Source organism: Schistocerca cancellata, chromosome 9, assembly GCF_023864275.1.
Source record: "Schistocerca cancellata isolate TAMUIC-IGC-003103 chromosome 9, iqSchCanc2.1, whole genome shotgun sequence".
In the NCBI taxonomy this organism is placed as follows: Eukaryota; Metazoa; Arthropoda; class Insecta; order Orthoptera; family Acrididae; genus Schistocerca; species Schistocerca cancellata.
The window spans coordinates 380,891,143-380,909,807 of record NC_064634.1 but is presented as its reverse complement, the minus strand read 5'-3'; the positions used below and the strand labels follow the sequence as shown (position 1 = coordinate 380,909,807).

Below are 18,665 nucleotides of genomic sequence, written 5' to 3'. Positions count from 1 at the left end.
AATGCATTAGTTTTTATTTTATCAGGTGGGCCTGGTGTAAGGAAAACGTTTGTTTTCGGCATCCAATATACACATCGCATTGTGGTGACAACTACAGGGCATAAACAGGGACCTATTTCATTGTTAGCAACATATACTTTATTCAAAAACTGCCACAAGAGTTGTGATACAGAAATTGTTATAAAATATTTAATGCCAACAAATTAAAGTCGCGATGGAATGGAAGTCGTCCGTAACGTAACATCATACACTGCCTTGATTTTCTTTCCTATGCTAGTCACTTGTGTAGCAATTACATCTGCAAAAGTTTAGCTGTCGATAGGAACTGCAAGTTATTTTTAAAAAATAATGATTTGAAACATTTTTGGTGTGGTTTAGTTGCTTAAAATTCACGTGCGGGCACTTTGGGCTTTGAGTTATCCGGCGCTAGATCCTATTGTCACGGGCTGCTTCCGCTTATTCGCCGATCCCACTCTAGACAGGAAGAGCTGTACAAACGACTGTTATAAGCGGTTTTTCGTGTGGCAAAAATGACTAGCTTTATCATAAAAAAATACTTGCAGTGCGCTTTAGCAACTAAAATTGTGACAGTGCATTCTTTTCGTTGTATTATGCCTTCGTGAAAACTTTTAGGGTAGGTTTCATCATGTTGGACCATTCCCTTGTCAGATGTATGTAGGGAAATCTCTCTATTAAAATAATGTTCCGAAATGTAGGAAGATGGACAGATTACATCAGTTTGCGGAAGACTGATAGCTGCCTATCAATGTCTGTAAATGAAATATAATATCCGTAAATAGACGAAAACACCCATATTTGCTGGCTTAGTCATCGGTGACTAATCACTAGAATCGATTTGATTTAATGTGTGATCCGCACATTAACTCAATTTTATGGTAAAGTCCTAATCAATAATTCACTCGCGGATGTTACTTGCAACATCTTCGCTCCATCAGCTCTGGAGTATCTTTTTTTTCAGTGTGGGTGCTTCAGCAAGTTGTACTGACTGAATCTACAGACAATAATGGGAAAGTGGTACTACATACGCCTCCTGTTTGCTACGTAAGAGCGATAATACCTCTCGACAATTACCAGTGTGAAATGATGCAAGAATTGTATTTTGCATCACAGACTGCCTCAGCCTTAAAAGGTAGCTTCGTAGTAAAAGACAAGAAGCATATTATTCTCTCTTCCTGATACGTTTCTGGAGCAATGTCTAATGACCATACAGTGAAAGTGAAATCAGAGAAATTATAGTTTCATTGGAACTTGTTTTCTTATCGCCCAATGCGTGACTGAATTAGTCTTGATGAAGTGGCTCACAAAGATGAAATGTAGGGGCTGATGCAAATGTTTGGACAGCTGCAAATATATTACTGGCTATAAATTTGTAAGTCTACAAAGGATATAAGTAACGAAATTTTACTAATCGTGTGTTTAGAGTATATTAGCAAGAATACGTAATTGAACTGGGGGTCAACATGATGCAAAACTCAGTACACATAGCTGCAACCTCTGGCAGGAACAGTGACTCTAACGCGGTTGGACATCGAGCCGAACTGAACTGGTATAACTTTCCATGATGCTTCAACGGCATGCCAGAGTTTTCCAGTTGTAGTGCCTGTCGAGTGCTGACTTGACAATTCACGACCACATGTTCTGAATGGATGATAGATTTCGAGAACGTGGTGGCCGGGGCAACTCTCTAACACTGTCTCTGAATCGAGGTCGAGCAGGACAGCATGGCCAACATGTGCTGTCCAAATTGCAGGCTGTGCGAACCGTAGATGATAGTGCTGTGTACCCAATGTCATCCTATACCATCATGCCAGCTGCTGGGCGGGTATGAAAATAACGAATGCAGTCTCTTCACGTTCGTTCTCCTCGGAGTCTCGACTTACATATCGTCCATTGTGACGCTCTACCCAAATACAGGACACGTCAGGAAAGCCGACGTGATTCCGCTCTTGTGTCCTGTGTCGTTGGGCGTAATTCTGTGCGCAAGCCGCCTCCTGCTGCAGGATCAAAAGCTTTAACAATTGACGTCATGCTGACAGTGTGTGGCGCTCCAGACGTTGTCGCATTTCGCGCGTGGATATTGCAAACAAATCCATTTTCAGAGTTGACGCAAGTGATGTGACTGCACGATCTTACGTGGCAGAGCATACAATGTGTATCCTCTCAGCCGGCCGCGGTGGCCGAGCAGTTCTACGCGCTTCAGTCCGGAACCGCGCGACTGTTACGGTCGCAGGTTCGAATCCTGCCTCGGGCATGGATGTGTGTGATATCCTTAGGGTAGTTAGGTTTAAGTAGTTCTAAGTTCTAGGGGACTGATGACCTCCGATATTAAGTCCCATAGTGCTCAGAGCCATTTTGTATCCTCTCAGGCGCTGGTTACGTCAGATCCTGAACACATCAATTCCCTATACACATGCCAGTCGTCGTATCCCAACCAACACGATCATCAATATAGAGGTACTATAAATCGCAGTGTAGGTAGATCATGATCCTTCAGCTGTCGAATACGACACTTGGTGTAGACGTTGTCCTCCTTACAAGAAGAAAAACACCATTTTCTCACAAACAAACCAATATTCAAATGCAGTTTCCAAATGATAAATCTACTGTGTAATGTTTCCTTATATACAGAAAGTAGATGGCGCTACTTATATGTACTTCATGCAGTTTCTCTGAAATGCAAATGATTTGCACATCCAAGAATAAACACTTAATGCTAATTTTACGTTGTGGTATCATATACAATGCCACCTCACGGGTATGATAACCAATGAACCGCGCCCGCTGAGCCACGCCTCCAGCGGCTCCGCACCACGAACGCCCTCCGCGCCGCGATATAGAACGCAGCTACAGCCCACTCGCACTCGGAGCCACTTCGCTACGTGACGCAACGCAGACGCTGCCTAGTCGTGGCTCCAGCCCCATCGCTTGTGCTTCAGTTCAGAGAGCCTCTTCCTAGCTGCAATGAGTCTTCATGTTCTTGGAGAAACACAAATTAAGTAAATCTTCTCTCTATTGCGTTACCTTATTAGCTAATCATTTTTGCTCCCATCCAGCTTTTCTACAACGCCAGTTGCCACACCACTTTGTAGCCTACGAAGTCGTAAACAGCAGACGTTTGTTGCAAAGCGCCTTCAAGATGTCGCAGTTGTAATGATCAGCATGTAACACACCATTTCCGGGCCGCTCCCGTCGGTGTGGGGCCTATTCTCCGCCCCCCCCCCTCCCCCCCCCCCCATAAGTGATTGAATGTGTGATGGTCCGAGCCGGACCTGTTGTTTTCAAAGGCGGGGATGGCCGCCGTTGTTTCTTAACACATTTTGGCAATTAAAGTGCTGAAAATGTTGGCTGGAGGTAGCGCCTTAGACCAGTACTGCGAGCGTTAGCGGCAACTGCCTAAGTGAAGTTAGTTGTCAACAAGGCACTGTGCAAGCTGCTCGTGGCTTCGTAATGGTGTGGGCTGTGTTTACATGAAATGACCTGCGTCCTCATGTCCAACTGAATCGATCATTGACTGGAAATGGGTATGTTCGGCTACTTGGAGACCATTTGCAGCCATTCGTAGACTTCATGTTCACGAACAACCACATAATTTTTATGGGTGACAATGTGCCATGTCACTGGGCCACAATTATTGGCGATTGGTTTGAAGAATATTTGGATAATTCGAGTGAATATTTTGGATACCCAGATCGCCCGACATGAATCCCATCGTACATGTAATGGGACATACTCGAGAGGTCAGTTCGTACACAAAATCCTGCACCGGCCACATTTTGGCAATTGTGGACGACTATAGAGGCAGCATGACTCAGTATTTTTGCAGGAGACTTCCAACGACTTGTTAAGTCCATGAGTTGCTGGACCACACCTGGAGAAAGGACCTCCATCGCTATATTAGGGGGTATCGCATGACTTGTAACAGATCATTACATATGCGGCCCGAGGTTTCGCAGGATCCTGGAACATATATTGTGTTCGAACATGATGAATTACGTCGAAGAAAATGGTCTTTTGACATACAGTCAACATGGGTTTAGAAAACATCGTTCTTGTGAAACACAACTAGCTCTTTATTCGCATGAAGTGTTGAGTGCTATTGATAAGGGATTTCAGATCGATTCCGTATCTCTGGATTTCCGGAAGGCTTTTGACACTGTACCACACAAGCGGCTTATAGTGAAATGGCGTGCTTATAGAACATTGTCTCATTTATGTGATTGGATTTTTGACTTCCTGTCAGAGAGGTCACAGTTCGTAGTAATTGACGGAAAGTCATCGAGTAAAACGGAAGTGATTTCTGGCGTTCCCCAAGGTAGTGTTATAGGCCCTTTGCTTTCCCTTGTCTATGTAAGCGATTTGGGAGACAATCTGAGCAACCGTCTTCGGTTGTTTGCAGATGACGCTGTCGTTTATCGACTAATAAAGTCATCAGAATATCAGAACAAATTGCAAAACGATTTAGAAAAGATATCTGAATGGTGCGAAAATTGGCAGTTGACCCTAAATAACGAAATGCGTGAGGTCATCCGCATGAGTGCTAAAAGAAATCCGTTAAACTTCGGTTACACGATAAATCAGTCAAATATAAAGGGCGTAAATTCAACTAAATTCAACAAAATGTTGTGGGGAAGGCTAACCAAAGACTGCGTTTTATTTGCAGGACACTTAGAAAATGTAACAGATCTACTAATGAGATTGTCTACTCTACTCTTGTACGTCCTCTTTTAGAACACAGCTGCGCGGTGTCGGATCATCAGATAAGAATGACGGAGTTTATCGAAAAAATTCAAAGAAGGGCAGCATGTTTTGTATTATCACGAAATATGGGAGAAATGATACAGGATTTTGGGCTAGACATTCCCAACACCAACTTTCTCCTTAGAATGCGAAAATATTTTTTTGACACCGACCTACATAGGGAGAAACGATCACCACGATAAAATAAGGGAAATCAGAGCTCGTACGGAAAGATATAGGTGCTCGTTCTTTCCGCGCGCTATACGAGATTTGAATAATAGAGAATTGTGAAGGTGGTTCGACGAAGCCTCTGCCAGGCACTTAAATGTGGTTTGCAGGGTATCCATGTAGATGTAGATACCAGTAGTGGGTCTTGAGCAAATTAGTTTGACGACTATTGGATTAGGAGGAAGTCTACGGGCAATAAGTTGTGTAATTTGTTTCACGAGCTTCCGCACGGCAGACTACCCGCGGCCACGAGTGAGCTTCGCGCGATGCTGCGGAATCTACTATAGACGACAGATGAGAAGGAGCGTTTCTAGGAGTGGTGGTACGATACCTCCGTATTCATCTTGTCGTTCTGATTTCAAAATTCAATCATTTGGTCATATCAAAATGACAATTATTGGCTCCCTTCGTGGGGTTGAACTTTATTCTTTATGAAAACACCAAGTGAGGCAGACTAGCGATACTCACGTGGGGTAGTGGTCGATCTTCTCGCAGAAGGTGGCGCCCGGCTTGGCGCAGGACGGCGTCTTGCCTGGAGGCGCGGGCAGGAAGGGGTAGCTGCGGCAGCCACCGTAGTGGTCGCACTGGGGGCTCGACGCCAGCGGGGTTGCCGCCAGCAGCACGCCCAAAACCTGCAACCGAACCCAGCACTGCACTACCTCGACACACTCTTTGCTTATGGAACAATTTTAATGCACTACAGATGAAAAATGCGACGGTCTTAACGACAAGGACAAGGTAATTTTATTCACAAGTTAGATGTCATGATGCCCGCATCTCGTGGTCGTGCGGTAGCGTTCTCGCTTCCCACGCCCGGGTTCCCGGGTTCGATTCCCGGCGGGGTCAGGGATTTTCTCTGCCTCGTGATGGCTGGGTGTTGTGTGCTGTCCTTAGGTTAGTTAGGTTTAAGTAGTTCTAAGTTCTAGGGGACTGATGACCATAAATGTTAAGTCCCATAGTGCTCAGAGCCATTAGATGTCATGATGTCATTCTAGGACTGTACTGTATAATAACGAATTCAGACCAAATGAAACAAACATGTTACAGTAAAGAGTGTCCAAAGAGTCGAATCAGTACACAGTGTATCGCCCTCTAGCCGCAACTCAGAGGTGCAGCCTTGCATGCAAACGATCATAAATGTGCCGAATGGTATCCTACAATAGATTGGCCCATGCATCTTGCGCCTTTTGTTGCTGTTCGGCACTGGTTCTTACGAAATGGCAGTCGCATGGGGATAACACCGTGTGCACTGGTTATTTTACTGTGGAAAAGCACCAAATGCAACCGCGAGCTGTAACTGACAGTTCCCCACACCGTGGAGTGGGACTTATGTGTCGTGGGCGAATGCACTCCGGAACAAACAGTTCTCCAGGTCTACGTCGTCAACGTGCACATCCATCACTCGTTAACAGACAGAAGTACTCTCATCACTAAAGACGATAGAGCACAATTCCACTCTCCAGTAAAATCTTTCACGGCATCAGATTTGCCATTCTTGGTGGTGTGGTGGTGTCGATGGTAATCCAACCAGAGATACACTTGCTCTTAAGCCTGCTGCAAGCACAAAGTTTCCAATATTCGGTGATGACACAACAGGCGCAACGGGTGGTTGCGTTTCGTCCTTGGATGATGTTCGGTCGGCCACCGATTCTCTCTCAGTGCGTCAATCTTGAAGTGTGTCAGTACTACGCGGATGTCCAGAGCCAGGTCTCCAGGTGTGAGATTGTTCCACAGGCCGCTGTCGAAAGCAGCGGTACGCTACCAGTACTCTGTGCTAAACATGTGCAGCAATCCGTAGATACGTCCTCCCAGCTCCCGGAGGCCCACAATGCGACGCTTATCAACAGGAGTACATACTCATTGGTGGGGCATGGCTGTACCCTCGAAAGAATGCTGCAAACACTGTTGATCCTTAAACTCGGTACAGTTGAAATGAAATGAAATGTCGTGTGACGAGGGCCTCCTGTCGGACCGCTCGCCTGGTGCAAGTCTTTCGATTTGACGCCACTTCGGCGACTTGCAAGATGATGATTAGGACAACACAATACCCAGTCCCTGAGCAGAGAAAATCTCCGACGCAGCCGGGAATCGAACCCGGGCCCTTCGGATTGACAGTCTGTCGCGCTGACCACTCAGCTACCGGGGGCGGACTTCAGTAGTTACTGCCTATAAACTCAAATTCAAAGGGTGCAAACAGGCTTCCAAAGCGCCTTCTGGTCACCGATGACTGTCGCAAGTGAATCACTAATATAACAACCCTTCAGCATGCACATGTTATACCCTAGTGCCACTGAACATAATTCTTGAGACTGTTGTATTTTTTTCCCGGCAGTTTACATCATTTCTTTGCCGCCATGTGCGCCAGCCCAGTCCGCTATTATACTCGCCGCGACCAATTTTCATTTGCAGGGTGAGGGTGTTTTATTTGGACTGAAGATGATGGGCCGATCTTTCCCAAAATTCTCCTAAATGGAGCCGAATACACTGTTTTATTGTTCAGTAATTTCTCGAGTTTGGTTTGTGGGTTCCAACATCACTGGCAGAGAAACTTATGCACGATACTGGAGCTCTATTAGCGAGAGCAGGAAATGGTGAACGGAAGTGCCTACGTGATGCTTCGGATTCTAACTGATTGGAAAGCCTCAGAGTTAAATAACCTCGTGTAGCGGTTTGGAAATTGCGACATCGGGGATCAGTCGGCAGTCCTTGTGGAGAGTTCAAGTAGTGTGCGCTCTGGGGTGAAATTGGAGTTTCCATGGTGTATTTCAGAAGTGGAGAGAAGGTGATCTTTCATGATCAGGAGGAGGAGATTATTGTTTGACGTCCCGTCGACATTGAGGTCATTAGAGACAGAACAAAACCTCGGATTAGGGAAGGATGAAGAGGGAACTCGGCCGTACCCTTTTAAAGGAACCATCCAGGCATTTGCCCGCAGCGGTTTAGTAGGAAAATCACGGAAAAACTAAATCTGGATGGACGGACGTCGGTTTGAACCGTTGTCCTCCCAAATGCGAGTCCAGTGTGCTAAACACTCCGCTACCTCGCTCGGTCCTCCGTGATCAGTCGAGTTATGTCTTCCAGTGCAGAAAGCTGAGAGAACTGGCAAGGGCGTTCCCCACATGTTGGTTTGGACTGCTCAACTGTTTTACAATTTTGGTAAGTGCCATTTATGTTGGGTGTGCAGTCGCTCAATAGGCGTCAAATGAGAGGCGAAACTCGAGCTTTCGATGACTACCAATCGCCATAGTCGTGACTAAACCAAATCGCCAGCGTCGGGTCAGAGTTTCCGGAATCCGCGCAGAGTCCTAGCTATTCGAATATCTAGGAAACAAAGTAGTCGCGAGGCGGCACCACACTCACCGTCACATTTTAAAGAACTTAAAATCTGAAACTTTCTGGTACGTTAAAACCGTGTGCCGGACCGTGAATCGAACCCGGGGCCTTTGCGACCAAGCGCTCGACCGAGTGAGCTATCTAAGGCTTCTAAGCATTACTCACGACTCGTCCTCACAGTGGTACTTTCCCCAGTGCCTCATATCCGAACATCCAAACTTCTCAGAAGTTCTCCTGTTCCCTAGCATTAGCTAAACCATCTCTCCGCGATTTTCTTTCTTCCATGAGTCCTTCTTCTGGAAGTTGGGAGATGAGATAGCTGTGAGAGTAGGGCGTGAGTAGTGCTTGGACAGCTCAATCAGTAGAGCACTTGCCCGCAAAAAACACAGATTCTCGGTTCGAGTCCCGGTCCGGCACACAGCTTTAATCTGCCAGGAAATTTCGTAATAGCACACCATCCGCTGCAGGGCGAAAAACCCGATTAGGAAAATTTGTTTATTAATGACCTTTTTTATTCTGGAATGATTCCATCGTTTCCTGTTTTAAATTGTTGGATGTAACCAAATTCTCTTATGACTTACATTGGAGTATCAACGAGGGATGTGGTTTTCCTAAACCCCTTAAGACAAATGCTGCAAAGATCCCTGTCAACAAACGCTAAGCGATTTCTTTTGCCATCCTTATCCAGTCTAGTTAATTCTATGTCATTAAGGTCCCCGATGCTGACAGGATGTTACCTCTCATCATCTCTACTTTGCAACATGAAACTTAAATTTTTCACGGAATGGCTGGAACAAAATGCCTTGTAGTTATTGATCACGATTTGCAGACCGTAGGAAAACGCTACTTTCTGAAAATGTATACTAAAGCTGTGGTATAAAGTCCAGATTAAATCGAAAAGCACAGCTGCAGTAAGTAGCAGTGGACAACACTGATACCAGGGCGTTTTGTAAGTCTGATGATACGTCTTCCACCGTACGCGTGAAATAATGTTCCTGAAAAGTTTTCCGTCGGGCATTGTCCGAAGAGACCGAATTTGTTGCGAGTATGAAACCCGTCACTGTGGTTTAGCACACTCAGCTGCAAATGCATGCGTTGACTACAAGTTGCGGTTTGCGGTTAACCTGCCAGTAAGCTACACGGGATGAGGTCTTTGTAGTCTGATCACTTTGCTGTTCTCAACAAGAGAAAAAAAAAAACGAATGGCTCCAACGATTATTAACGTGTAATTGAGATTTCACAGCATCTGTTCAACTGCGGAAACCAGCGGCGCTGGAAGCCGCATTTGTATACAGGTTATTTAGAAAAAAGTATCCGAAGTTCTTGTATAAGAAAGTGCTGGTCAAAGCAGCTGTAAATTTTACTTCAGTCTAGAGCGGTGCAAACAGCCAGAGAACGGAAATCTTACGCAGTGGGGCAGTGTTATGGTAATTCAAATATAAAGTGAAAGTAAATTTCTGGAGGGCGACATCACTAACACTGTCTGACCAATCACACAGTAATTATGGTGACGTAATTATTTTCATTTTGCTTTATTAATGACTCTTTTATTCTGAAATATGTTAAATTGATTGATATAACGGGAAACAGGTATGCTGTTGGTAAATTTTGGAATTGTTATACATCTATGATAGGACCTTTTGGTCTGTTAATCAGTTGAAAGAATAAGACGGAAGCAGGCGTTAGGAAATGTTAAGCGATGCCATAAGGATTTCGAGTGCTCTTTGTAGTAAAGTTATATGTGTGATGGTGACGGCGTCTTGAAGGAATGGCGTTCATTTTCCGGCAAGGTAGAACAAAAAGTGAAAGGAGCGTGTGTGAAAAAGTGCTAGGGTCTTATCGAATTTTTGTATCCGTGGCGGAGACAGAAAAGGTCGCAGTTCCGGGTTCTGTTAGCGGCTTGCAGGAATAATTCCGTAACGTGTATTTGAAAATGCCTGTTATATGGTTGGCAGCTGGCCCAAGCAATGATTTTCGGTCTACGACGATTCTGTAGCAGATGCAGTGTTACCTTTTCCGAAACCTAACAAACACCCCTTAATTTGATGAATGAAAATCAAACAAAGTGCGAAATGAAATGTGGGTTGCGGAACTAATGACCAGAATGAAAAAAAATGAATGCAAATGTGCAATTCTTCTAAGAATTAGTTTTCGCGACGGAATTTTTTTATGTTGGGTGTTACTGGACGATCAGTGTATAAAACATTTACAAGTATGTTGTACGTTGCTCCTGATAGGTCTCTGACTGTAAAATAAGAGCACACTTTAGAAGCTAAAGAAGTTTCCGAAGTTGAAGAGGACGAAATTATCGGAAAAGCTATTAGTTCTACGGATTCACCTTTTGTGGAGAGTTCTTTATCTAACATTCTTTTACTGCAATTGCACCCCCAGCTAAAACATGATACTCATGTTTTTCTGTTTGTATTTACTTGTTTTTACTTGTTTGCATGCGTGCAAGACTGCGTATGTTTGTTTGCGTTTCTTGAGCCAATATACTGATAACTTCTTTTTTTCCGCGGCGTACAGCATCAGGCATATGGTAGACAGCACAGAGGAATGTGCCTTCCATCCCCAAGAATTGGAGAGCTCGCAAGAAAAATGTGTTTGGGGGATGTGACTGTGAAGACGAAACCAGTGTGTAGGTGGGCAAAGGAGCAGGAGGTGAAACTGTAGACATTTACCACAAGGAACTTTCACTTATTTTGCGTTTTGTTTTTTATAGTTATGTGAACAGTGTAGCCATTAGAATCCAGTAACAACAATGACATATATTAAAATCGTTATAAATGTCATTTTTTTGTATGAGCTTCCCAACTGCTTTTTACTGCGGACGCTGAGCTCCATAAATGTGAGAAAATTTCTTATCCATAGCCTTTGCAAACGAATCTTTCTCTCTGAAGCGCAGTGTGCACTGTTTTGTACTTTCTCGGCAAACCTGGACTTGAATTGGGTACTTCGTCTTTCGCGTTCGGGTGAGCACAGAATTGTACCGAAGACGTGGCAAGATAGGCCCCCGCAAAGGGCGTAGGTGCAGAGGGGGAGCAATAAACGTAAAAGAGAGAGAGAGAGAAGAAAGACTGTGTAAGAACTAACTAGAAGTACGTGAGTTCTTCTACCTCTTGCCTCCGAGAATAAGCCATTCCCTTGGCCCACGCACGCTGTTGTCGCCATTACATTTCTCCACTCTTATTTCGTCCAAGCATTCTGTTTCTGGCTGCTACCTCAGATTTGTTCTAATTTTGAGTGCGTTCGGAGGCGATCCATGGAGTCTGAGGAGGGGGGAGGGAGTTGCAGATCCTGATCAGATGGTGTACAGAACATGCTACGGACAGATCCTTGCGAGGGTTATGCAACTGTCCGGACTTTTTATTTGTCTGAATAAATTTGATTGGAAACAGATTTTAATAAACGTTTGTTAAAATCTACTAAATGGACACTGGCACGTAGGTAATTTTGTTTGTTTTATATTAAAAGAACGGTAGCAAACACGCTTAAACGCTCTCCAATAAACCTCATATTTTCTACACTTCTTGACTGAGAACAATAAGACTATCTACATGAACGTCTCTATAACGCGCTTTCACGAAATACTTGTTACTTTCCTATGTAATTTATGTCATAGATATTGATCGGAACGAGGCTCACGCGTGCTGATCTTTAAGGCTAGCTTTTCGTCGAGCGACTGTATGTGGCCGGAAAATAATCTGATTTTAGCCAAATGTTCTGGGTTTTCGAAGTCTGTGTCCGGCTTCGGCAATTTAAGTGATGTCAGGCATACGTTTGACCGAAGCTTTTTTTCCGATTTCTAGCAAGTGAGGACTGGAGCAAGTCGCCACGTTGGAGGAAGCAAGTGAAAACGATAGCGAGGATACGTGACTTCCTCCAGCCAGTACTTTTGCTGCTCCGAAGATTTGGTTTGTACGATCTCTTGTGTAAATAAAAAAAGAATTCAGAACTTAATGTTCTGTGAATAATTGATAAATTACGGGTATTATTAGTCGTCGTACCTACAGATACCATTTTCATCTTAAAATAATTTGAACCCTCGTGTAAACAAACGAATGCTCTGCCATTGCTCATTGCTCAAGCATCTGGTGTTGCAAGATCATATGTCCTTTTTTAAAAATTTCTCGTGTGCTGGGAATTTTGGCATATACTAAAGCACCGAAAGCCTTAAGTTTATTTGCTGATCATTGTGCTAAATGTTTAAGCCATGTCGTTCTTGTATCAAATTCCACTGGATAGTCGGTTTCGCTGCGCCTGCCAGTCGTGTCCGTATGGACGTGTCGTTCGTACACCAGTATCTGATCGCATAACAAAATTGAAGAAAGATTGTTTTTAGGGTTTCGGTGATGGGGGAGGCACATTTGACAGTTCTTCGAGATGCGTAGGATCACTTCCATACGGCTCTGCTCCGAAGCATGTTCTGTATACTATCGGATGAAAAGCACGTGGACACCCCTATGTGATGCGGAATGAATAGTTTGATATCAGGAGAGGCGACCCGGCCAGTATAAAACAAGCCGGTAAACATTCTGTTGTCAGTAAAGGAACAGTAACAGCAGAATGGTGAATCAGGAGAGCTCAGTGACTTCGAACGTGGACTAATCACCGGATGTCACTGGAGTAAGAAATCCATCAGGGACTTCTTCAGCCTTTCTAAAGCGGGCCAAGTCGACTGCTGACGATGTGATTATGAAGTGGGAATGCGAAGGAGGAACCATAGGTAAACCAAGAACAGGTAGACCACATGTGCCGAGGGACAGGGAATGTAGACCATTCTGGAGGGTGGCTGCAAAAAATCGCGTGAAATCAGAGGAAGGAGTCAGTCCTGAGTTCCAAAGTGCTATCTGCAGTCGCGAAAGTGCTATTACTGTTCCTAGGTAGTTAAAAAGAAAGGGGTCCAGTGGTCGAGTAGCTCCTCGTAAGCCGCACGTTTCTGTAGTCGATGCTAAGCGATGCTTGAGGTAGTGTAAAGAGCCGACGCCACTGGGCAGTGAAAGACAGCAGTGGTTTGGGTTCATGCATGAAACATGCTATAGCTTGTGGTAAGCCGATGCAAGGCAATGGGAGAGGCGAAGGCCTCGACACGCTACCGGCCATCATGTGTGGTGCCAAGAGTGAAGTATGGGGGAGGTGGCGGTACGGTATGCGAATTTTGTTCGTGGCTAGGGAATGGTTCCCTTGCTGTGCTTAAGAAAACGATAAATTCAGAAGGATATGGTCACATTTTACAGTATTGTATGCTGCGTAGAGTAGAGGAACATTTCGGAGACGAAGATTGTATCAGAATGGCATTGGACCCTATCATAAAGTAGCATGTTTGAGGCAATGCTTTGTGGACAGTAACATTTTTGAAATGGACTGGTCTACTCGGAGTCCCAACCCTAACCCAATGGGACAACTTGAGATGAGCTGAAGCGTTAACTTCGCTCCAGAACCCAGCGAGCAACATCAGTACCTTCTCCGGTATTGGTCCTGAGGAGGAATGGGCTGCCAGTCTTCCACAGACATTCAGACACATCATCCAAGCAGAGTGTTGTGTCTATACAAGACAGTCTAGACACAGGGTGAGGTTACCGATAGGCACGCGTACACACACGCCGGCTGGCGTGAGTTCTGGAACAGGATACTTGATGAATGCTATAGAGAAAAGAACGGAGCATCTCATATACTTAACTTTATTCTCTTGTGTGGTACATCTCTATGGTGAATACAATTAAGACTCTCTCCAGATATGGTTAACTGCGCCTTGCTAGGTCGTAGCTATGGACTTAGCTGAAGGCTATTCTAACTGTCTCTCGGCAAATGAGAGGAAGGCTTCGTACGTCTAGTCGCTAGCAATGTCGTCCGTACAACTCGGGCGAGTGCTAGTCCGTCTTTTTAGACCTGCCATGTGGTGGCGCTAGGTCTGCAAGTACTGACAGTGGCGACACGCGGGTCCGACATGTACTAATGGACCGCGGCCGATTTAAGCTACCACCTAGCAAGTGTGGTGTCTGGCGGTGACACCACATTCCTCCCCCTGGCGCAGTTAACCATATCTGGAGAGAGTCTTAATTGTATTCACCATAGAGATGTACCACACAAGAGAATAAAGTTAAGTATATGAGATGCTCCGTTCTTTTCTCTATAGCATTCATCAAGTATCCTGTTCCAGAACTCACGCCAGCCGGCGTGTGTGTACGCGTGCCTATCGGTAACCTCACCCTGTGTCTAGACTGTCTTGTATAGACACAACACAGAGTATAAGCCGTTAGCAAGGCAAACTGTGTCCGAATACTTTTGGTCAGGCAGTGTATGTGTTATACTGGTAAACCGTTTCTGGTTGTTGACGGGAAAATGCACTTGATAAATGAAAACTCTCTCAGGAGCAGTCGAAGTGAGTAGCGCGCCTGGGATGGGGTTTTGCCGGAAGCGGCGGTAGAGGCATGCAATCCGCCACGCGCCGGCTGGCAAAGACAAGAGTGCCGCGGGCTGAACTACCGGCGGTGTGTCAGCAGCATACCTGCGCGAGTCCGAGAGCTGCGATAAGGACACGGCGCTCCCAGCGAGGCCGGGCCCGTGCCGTACCCTTCACTCTTACACCGCACGGCGTAAATGGACCGGCAAGCCGAAGGAGACAAAATGCCAGATCCGTCCGGAATGCAGGCCGGACAACAGCCTGTCCGCTGCACTGATCGCCCCAGGCACTGTTCGTCACAGACTTTAGGCTTCCGTCCTCTGCCGTACTGAACGGCTAGGTTTCTACATCTACATCTACACTGATCAGCCAGAACATTATGACACCTACCTAACAGGCGCTATGTCCACCTTTGGCACGGATGAAAGCGGCGACACGTAGTGGCATGGAAGCAAAGGCCTCGGTAGGCCGCTGGAAGGAATTGTCTCCACGTCTGCACACACAAGTCACTTAATTCCCGTAAATTGGGGGAGAGGACGATGAGCTCTGACGCCACTGTCAGTCAAGTGTATTCTATTGGGTTCAGATCTGGGAGTTGGGGGGGGGGGGGGCAACATATCAATTGGAACTCGCCGCTGTTTCCTCGAACCACACCATCACACTCCTGGCCTTGTGACATAGCGCATTATCTTGTTGAAAAAATACCTCAGCCGTCTGGAAACATGATAGTCATGAAGGGCTGTACGTGGTCTGCAACCAGTGTACGATACTTCTTGGCCGTTGTGGTGCCTTTTACAGGCTTCACTGGATCCATGGATGCCCACGTGAATGTTCTCCAGAGCATCATGGAACCACCGCCAGCTTGTCTCCGTCCCGCCTTACATGTGTCAAGGAGCTGTTACCCTGCCGGCCGGAGTGGCCGAGCGGTTAAAGGCGTTACAGTCTGGAACCGCACGACCGCTACGGTCGCAGGTTCGAATCCTGCCTCGGGTATGGATGTGTGTGATGTCCTTAGGTTAGTTAGGTTTAAGTAGTTCTAAGTTCTAGGGGACTTATGACCACAGCAGTTGAGTCCCATAGTGCTCAGAGCCATTTGAACCATTTGAACCAGCTGTTACCCTGGAAAACAACGGATTCGCTTCGTCCCACCGGCATGATGAAGAGCGGATCGGTATTCATCAGACCATGTAACGCTCGATCACTGCGCCACGTCCAGTGCCGATGGTCATATGCCCATTTCAGACGCAGTTGCCGATGTCGTGGTGTTAACATTGACACATGCATGGGTCGACGGCTGTGGAGGTCTATCGTTAGGAGTGTGCGGTGCACCGTGTGTTCAGTCACACTTGTGCTGCGCCCAGCATTAAAGTTTGATGTTATTTCCGCCACAGTCGCCGCCTGTCCTGTTTCGCCAGCCTCCGACGTCCGACGTCTGTAATGGGGAGCGGCCGCCCCACCCCCACGTCTGGACGTGGTTTCACTTTGGTTTCGCCACGTGTTGAAGACACTCACCAAGCACTCCTCGAACACCCGACAAGTCGTGCAGTTTCTAAACGCTCGTGTGGAGCCTCCGGCTCATCAGAATCTGCCCTCGGTCAAATTCAAATAGATCGCGCGCCTCCCCCATTTTACACACGGACATCGCACTCACTGATGCTAGCTACATACACCGTGCGTGTGTCTGACTAGCAGTCATTGCTCACCAGCTGACCCTGCTATCGCCTGGACGAGTTTATATCGATAGTAGGCCGGTGGTCGTAAAATTCTGGCAAATAAAATAAAGATTTTCTCTGTTTAATAACAGCCATTATGAAAAATTTTTCCCATTTACGTGTGTCCCAAAGAACTAATGAACCTGTCGGTGCCACCCGCCCGCTTAGACTCATGACGTACTTAAAATGGCGGACATAAACCGCTCATTGAAATCCGACATGTGTAAAATATGCGTCATAATTAGAATTAACATTATTCCACATCACATCATATTTATTGGCTTCGCCGATTGAAAACCACTGACGCTTTTCAACCTAACCTAGATCTCAGACTTCGCTACCGATCAAATTGTCATCCACCACAATCTAAATTTAAAAAAAAAAACACAATATAATGGTAAACTAATATCGCCAGTGGTATGTTATATCTCACATTGTGCGAGTATGACATAACATGAAACAGCATCATTACTACGCAGGAGAAAGCCCACGCCCGTTATCGGAAGATTCAACGTACTCTCTATCAGTTTACCCTATTGCCGGGTCCAGTGTAAGAATATTATGTTAGAGACAGTCTAGCACACTAAAACCTAATTTCCTGCGTTAGGAAGATGCTGGGCTAAGGAAGACAAATTTTCGTTGATGTGATAGGTATCTGGAGATTGTTCGCAGTAATGGTCGTGGGTCTTTGCTCTCATAGGAAACATTCTAGGCTTTATAGGTGCAAACAGATATAGCTGTTTCATATAGGTAGCTGTTTGCTACAGCGACAGAATTTGCTGTGCTTCCCTTTGAATAAAGTCATAGTGGAGCAGCTCACAGAGTTTCCCTGTTGACCATCAAGACTATTGAAAGTATGACCTGTGTAATTCAAGACATCGGGTAAATCTTAACAGAAACATAAGTTTATGTACAGCAGTACGGAAGAAGGCATGTACTCATGACTGAATTGTACATATGTTTCTCGTGTCACACTGTAAGACATTCTTTCATACGTACCGAACACTGCGGGAGCAACGATTTACTGGCATACATTTGATTCATGTCTGAAAATTGAATTGCTGGTGTTCCATAAGTTTCCAGTCAGCTCATTTCATCCATCAGAACCTTGCGTAATGCAATTGTAGAACGGAGCAAAGGTACTAGAATCCCCAAATAAGAGAGTCTCTCAGAACTTTCCCCTAAGAACATTAGCGACCTGCATGTCGCTGTTTTGCTAAACGTATATCCCACTAAATAAATAAAGAAGTGAAGGGGAATGTAAAATTCTTTCCCAAATTTCTCCCGACCATCCAGTTCTACTATTCCTTTCAGTATTCCTTTCTTTGTAACCTAATCCGCCAGAAATGTCGGGGGAGTGAAAGTATCTATGGATAGTGTTGCGAATAATGCGTAGATTATTTGGTTCTGCAGCTGCAGAGCTGGCGGCCATATCTGCTGCTCTTGAGCACATCCGCTCATGCCCTGGCTCGTTATTTCTGCTGTGTACTGACTCATTGAGCAGCCTAAATGCTATCAACCAGTGCTACCCTCGCCATCCTCTGGTAAGTCCATCCAGGAGTCCATCTATGCCCTGGAACAGTCCCGCCGTTCCGTGGTGTTTGTGTGGACCCCAGGCAACGAACTTGCCGACGGAATGGCCAAACAGGCGACGCGGAAACCGCTTCTGGAGATAGGCATCTCCGAAGCTGACCTGCGTTCTGTCTTACGCCGCAGGGTTTTCAAGCTTTGGGAAACGGAATGGCACAACAGTAAGCATAACAAGCTGCGTATTATTAAGGAGACGACGAATGTGTGGCAGTCTACCATGCGGTTCTCTCGCAGGGAATCAGTTGTCCTCTACCGGCTCCTCATTGGCCATACATGGCTAACGCATGGTCGCCTACTCCGTCGCGAGGACTCACCTCTGTGTCGCTGTGACTCCCAAATGACAGTCGTCCACCTCTTGCTAGACTGCCCACTTTTAGCCACTCTTCGGTGGACTTACCTTCGGTGTTGAGTGACGATGCCGCAGCAGCAGCTTTAGTTTTAAGTTTTATCCGTGAGAGTGGGTTTTATACTTCCATGTAGATTTTAGCGCATGTTCTTTCCCTTTTCGGGTGGAAATTTTAATGTGTTGCAGAATGGCTGGCTTCTCCTTTTTATCCTCGTGGTCGGCCTGCCACTGTAAGCTGCTTTCTTGTTTTACTCTCTTCTGTTTCTAGCGTCTCTGTTGTTTTCTTGTCCTCTTT

At 45.7% G+C, this 18,665-nt stretch overlaps 1 protein-coding gene across 3 annotated transcripts in view; it reads right to left on the bottom strand.

Moving 5' to 3' along the window:
- LOC126100957 (protein spaetzle 5) overlaps positions 1-18,665 on the bottom strand; it is a 335,947-nt gene that overhangs the window by 112,330 nt on the left and 204,952 nt on the right. For all 3 annotated transcript variants that reach the window (XM_049911620.1, XM_049911618.1, XM_049911619.1), the window contains exon 2: positions 5,455-5,618. In XM_049911620.1, the coding sequence (XP_049767577.1) occupies positions 5,455-5,618 (164 nt within the window). The remainder of the gene's footprint in view (positions 1-5,454; positions 5,619-18,665) is intronic.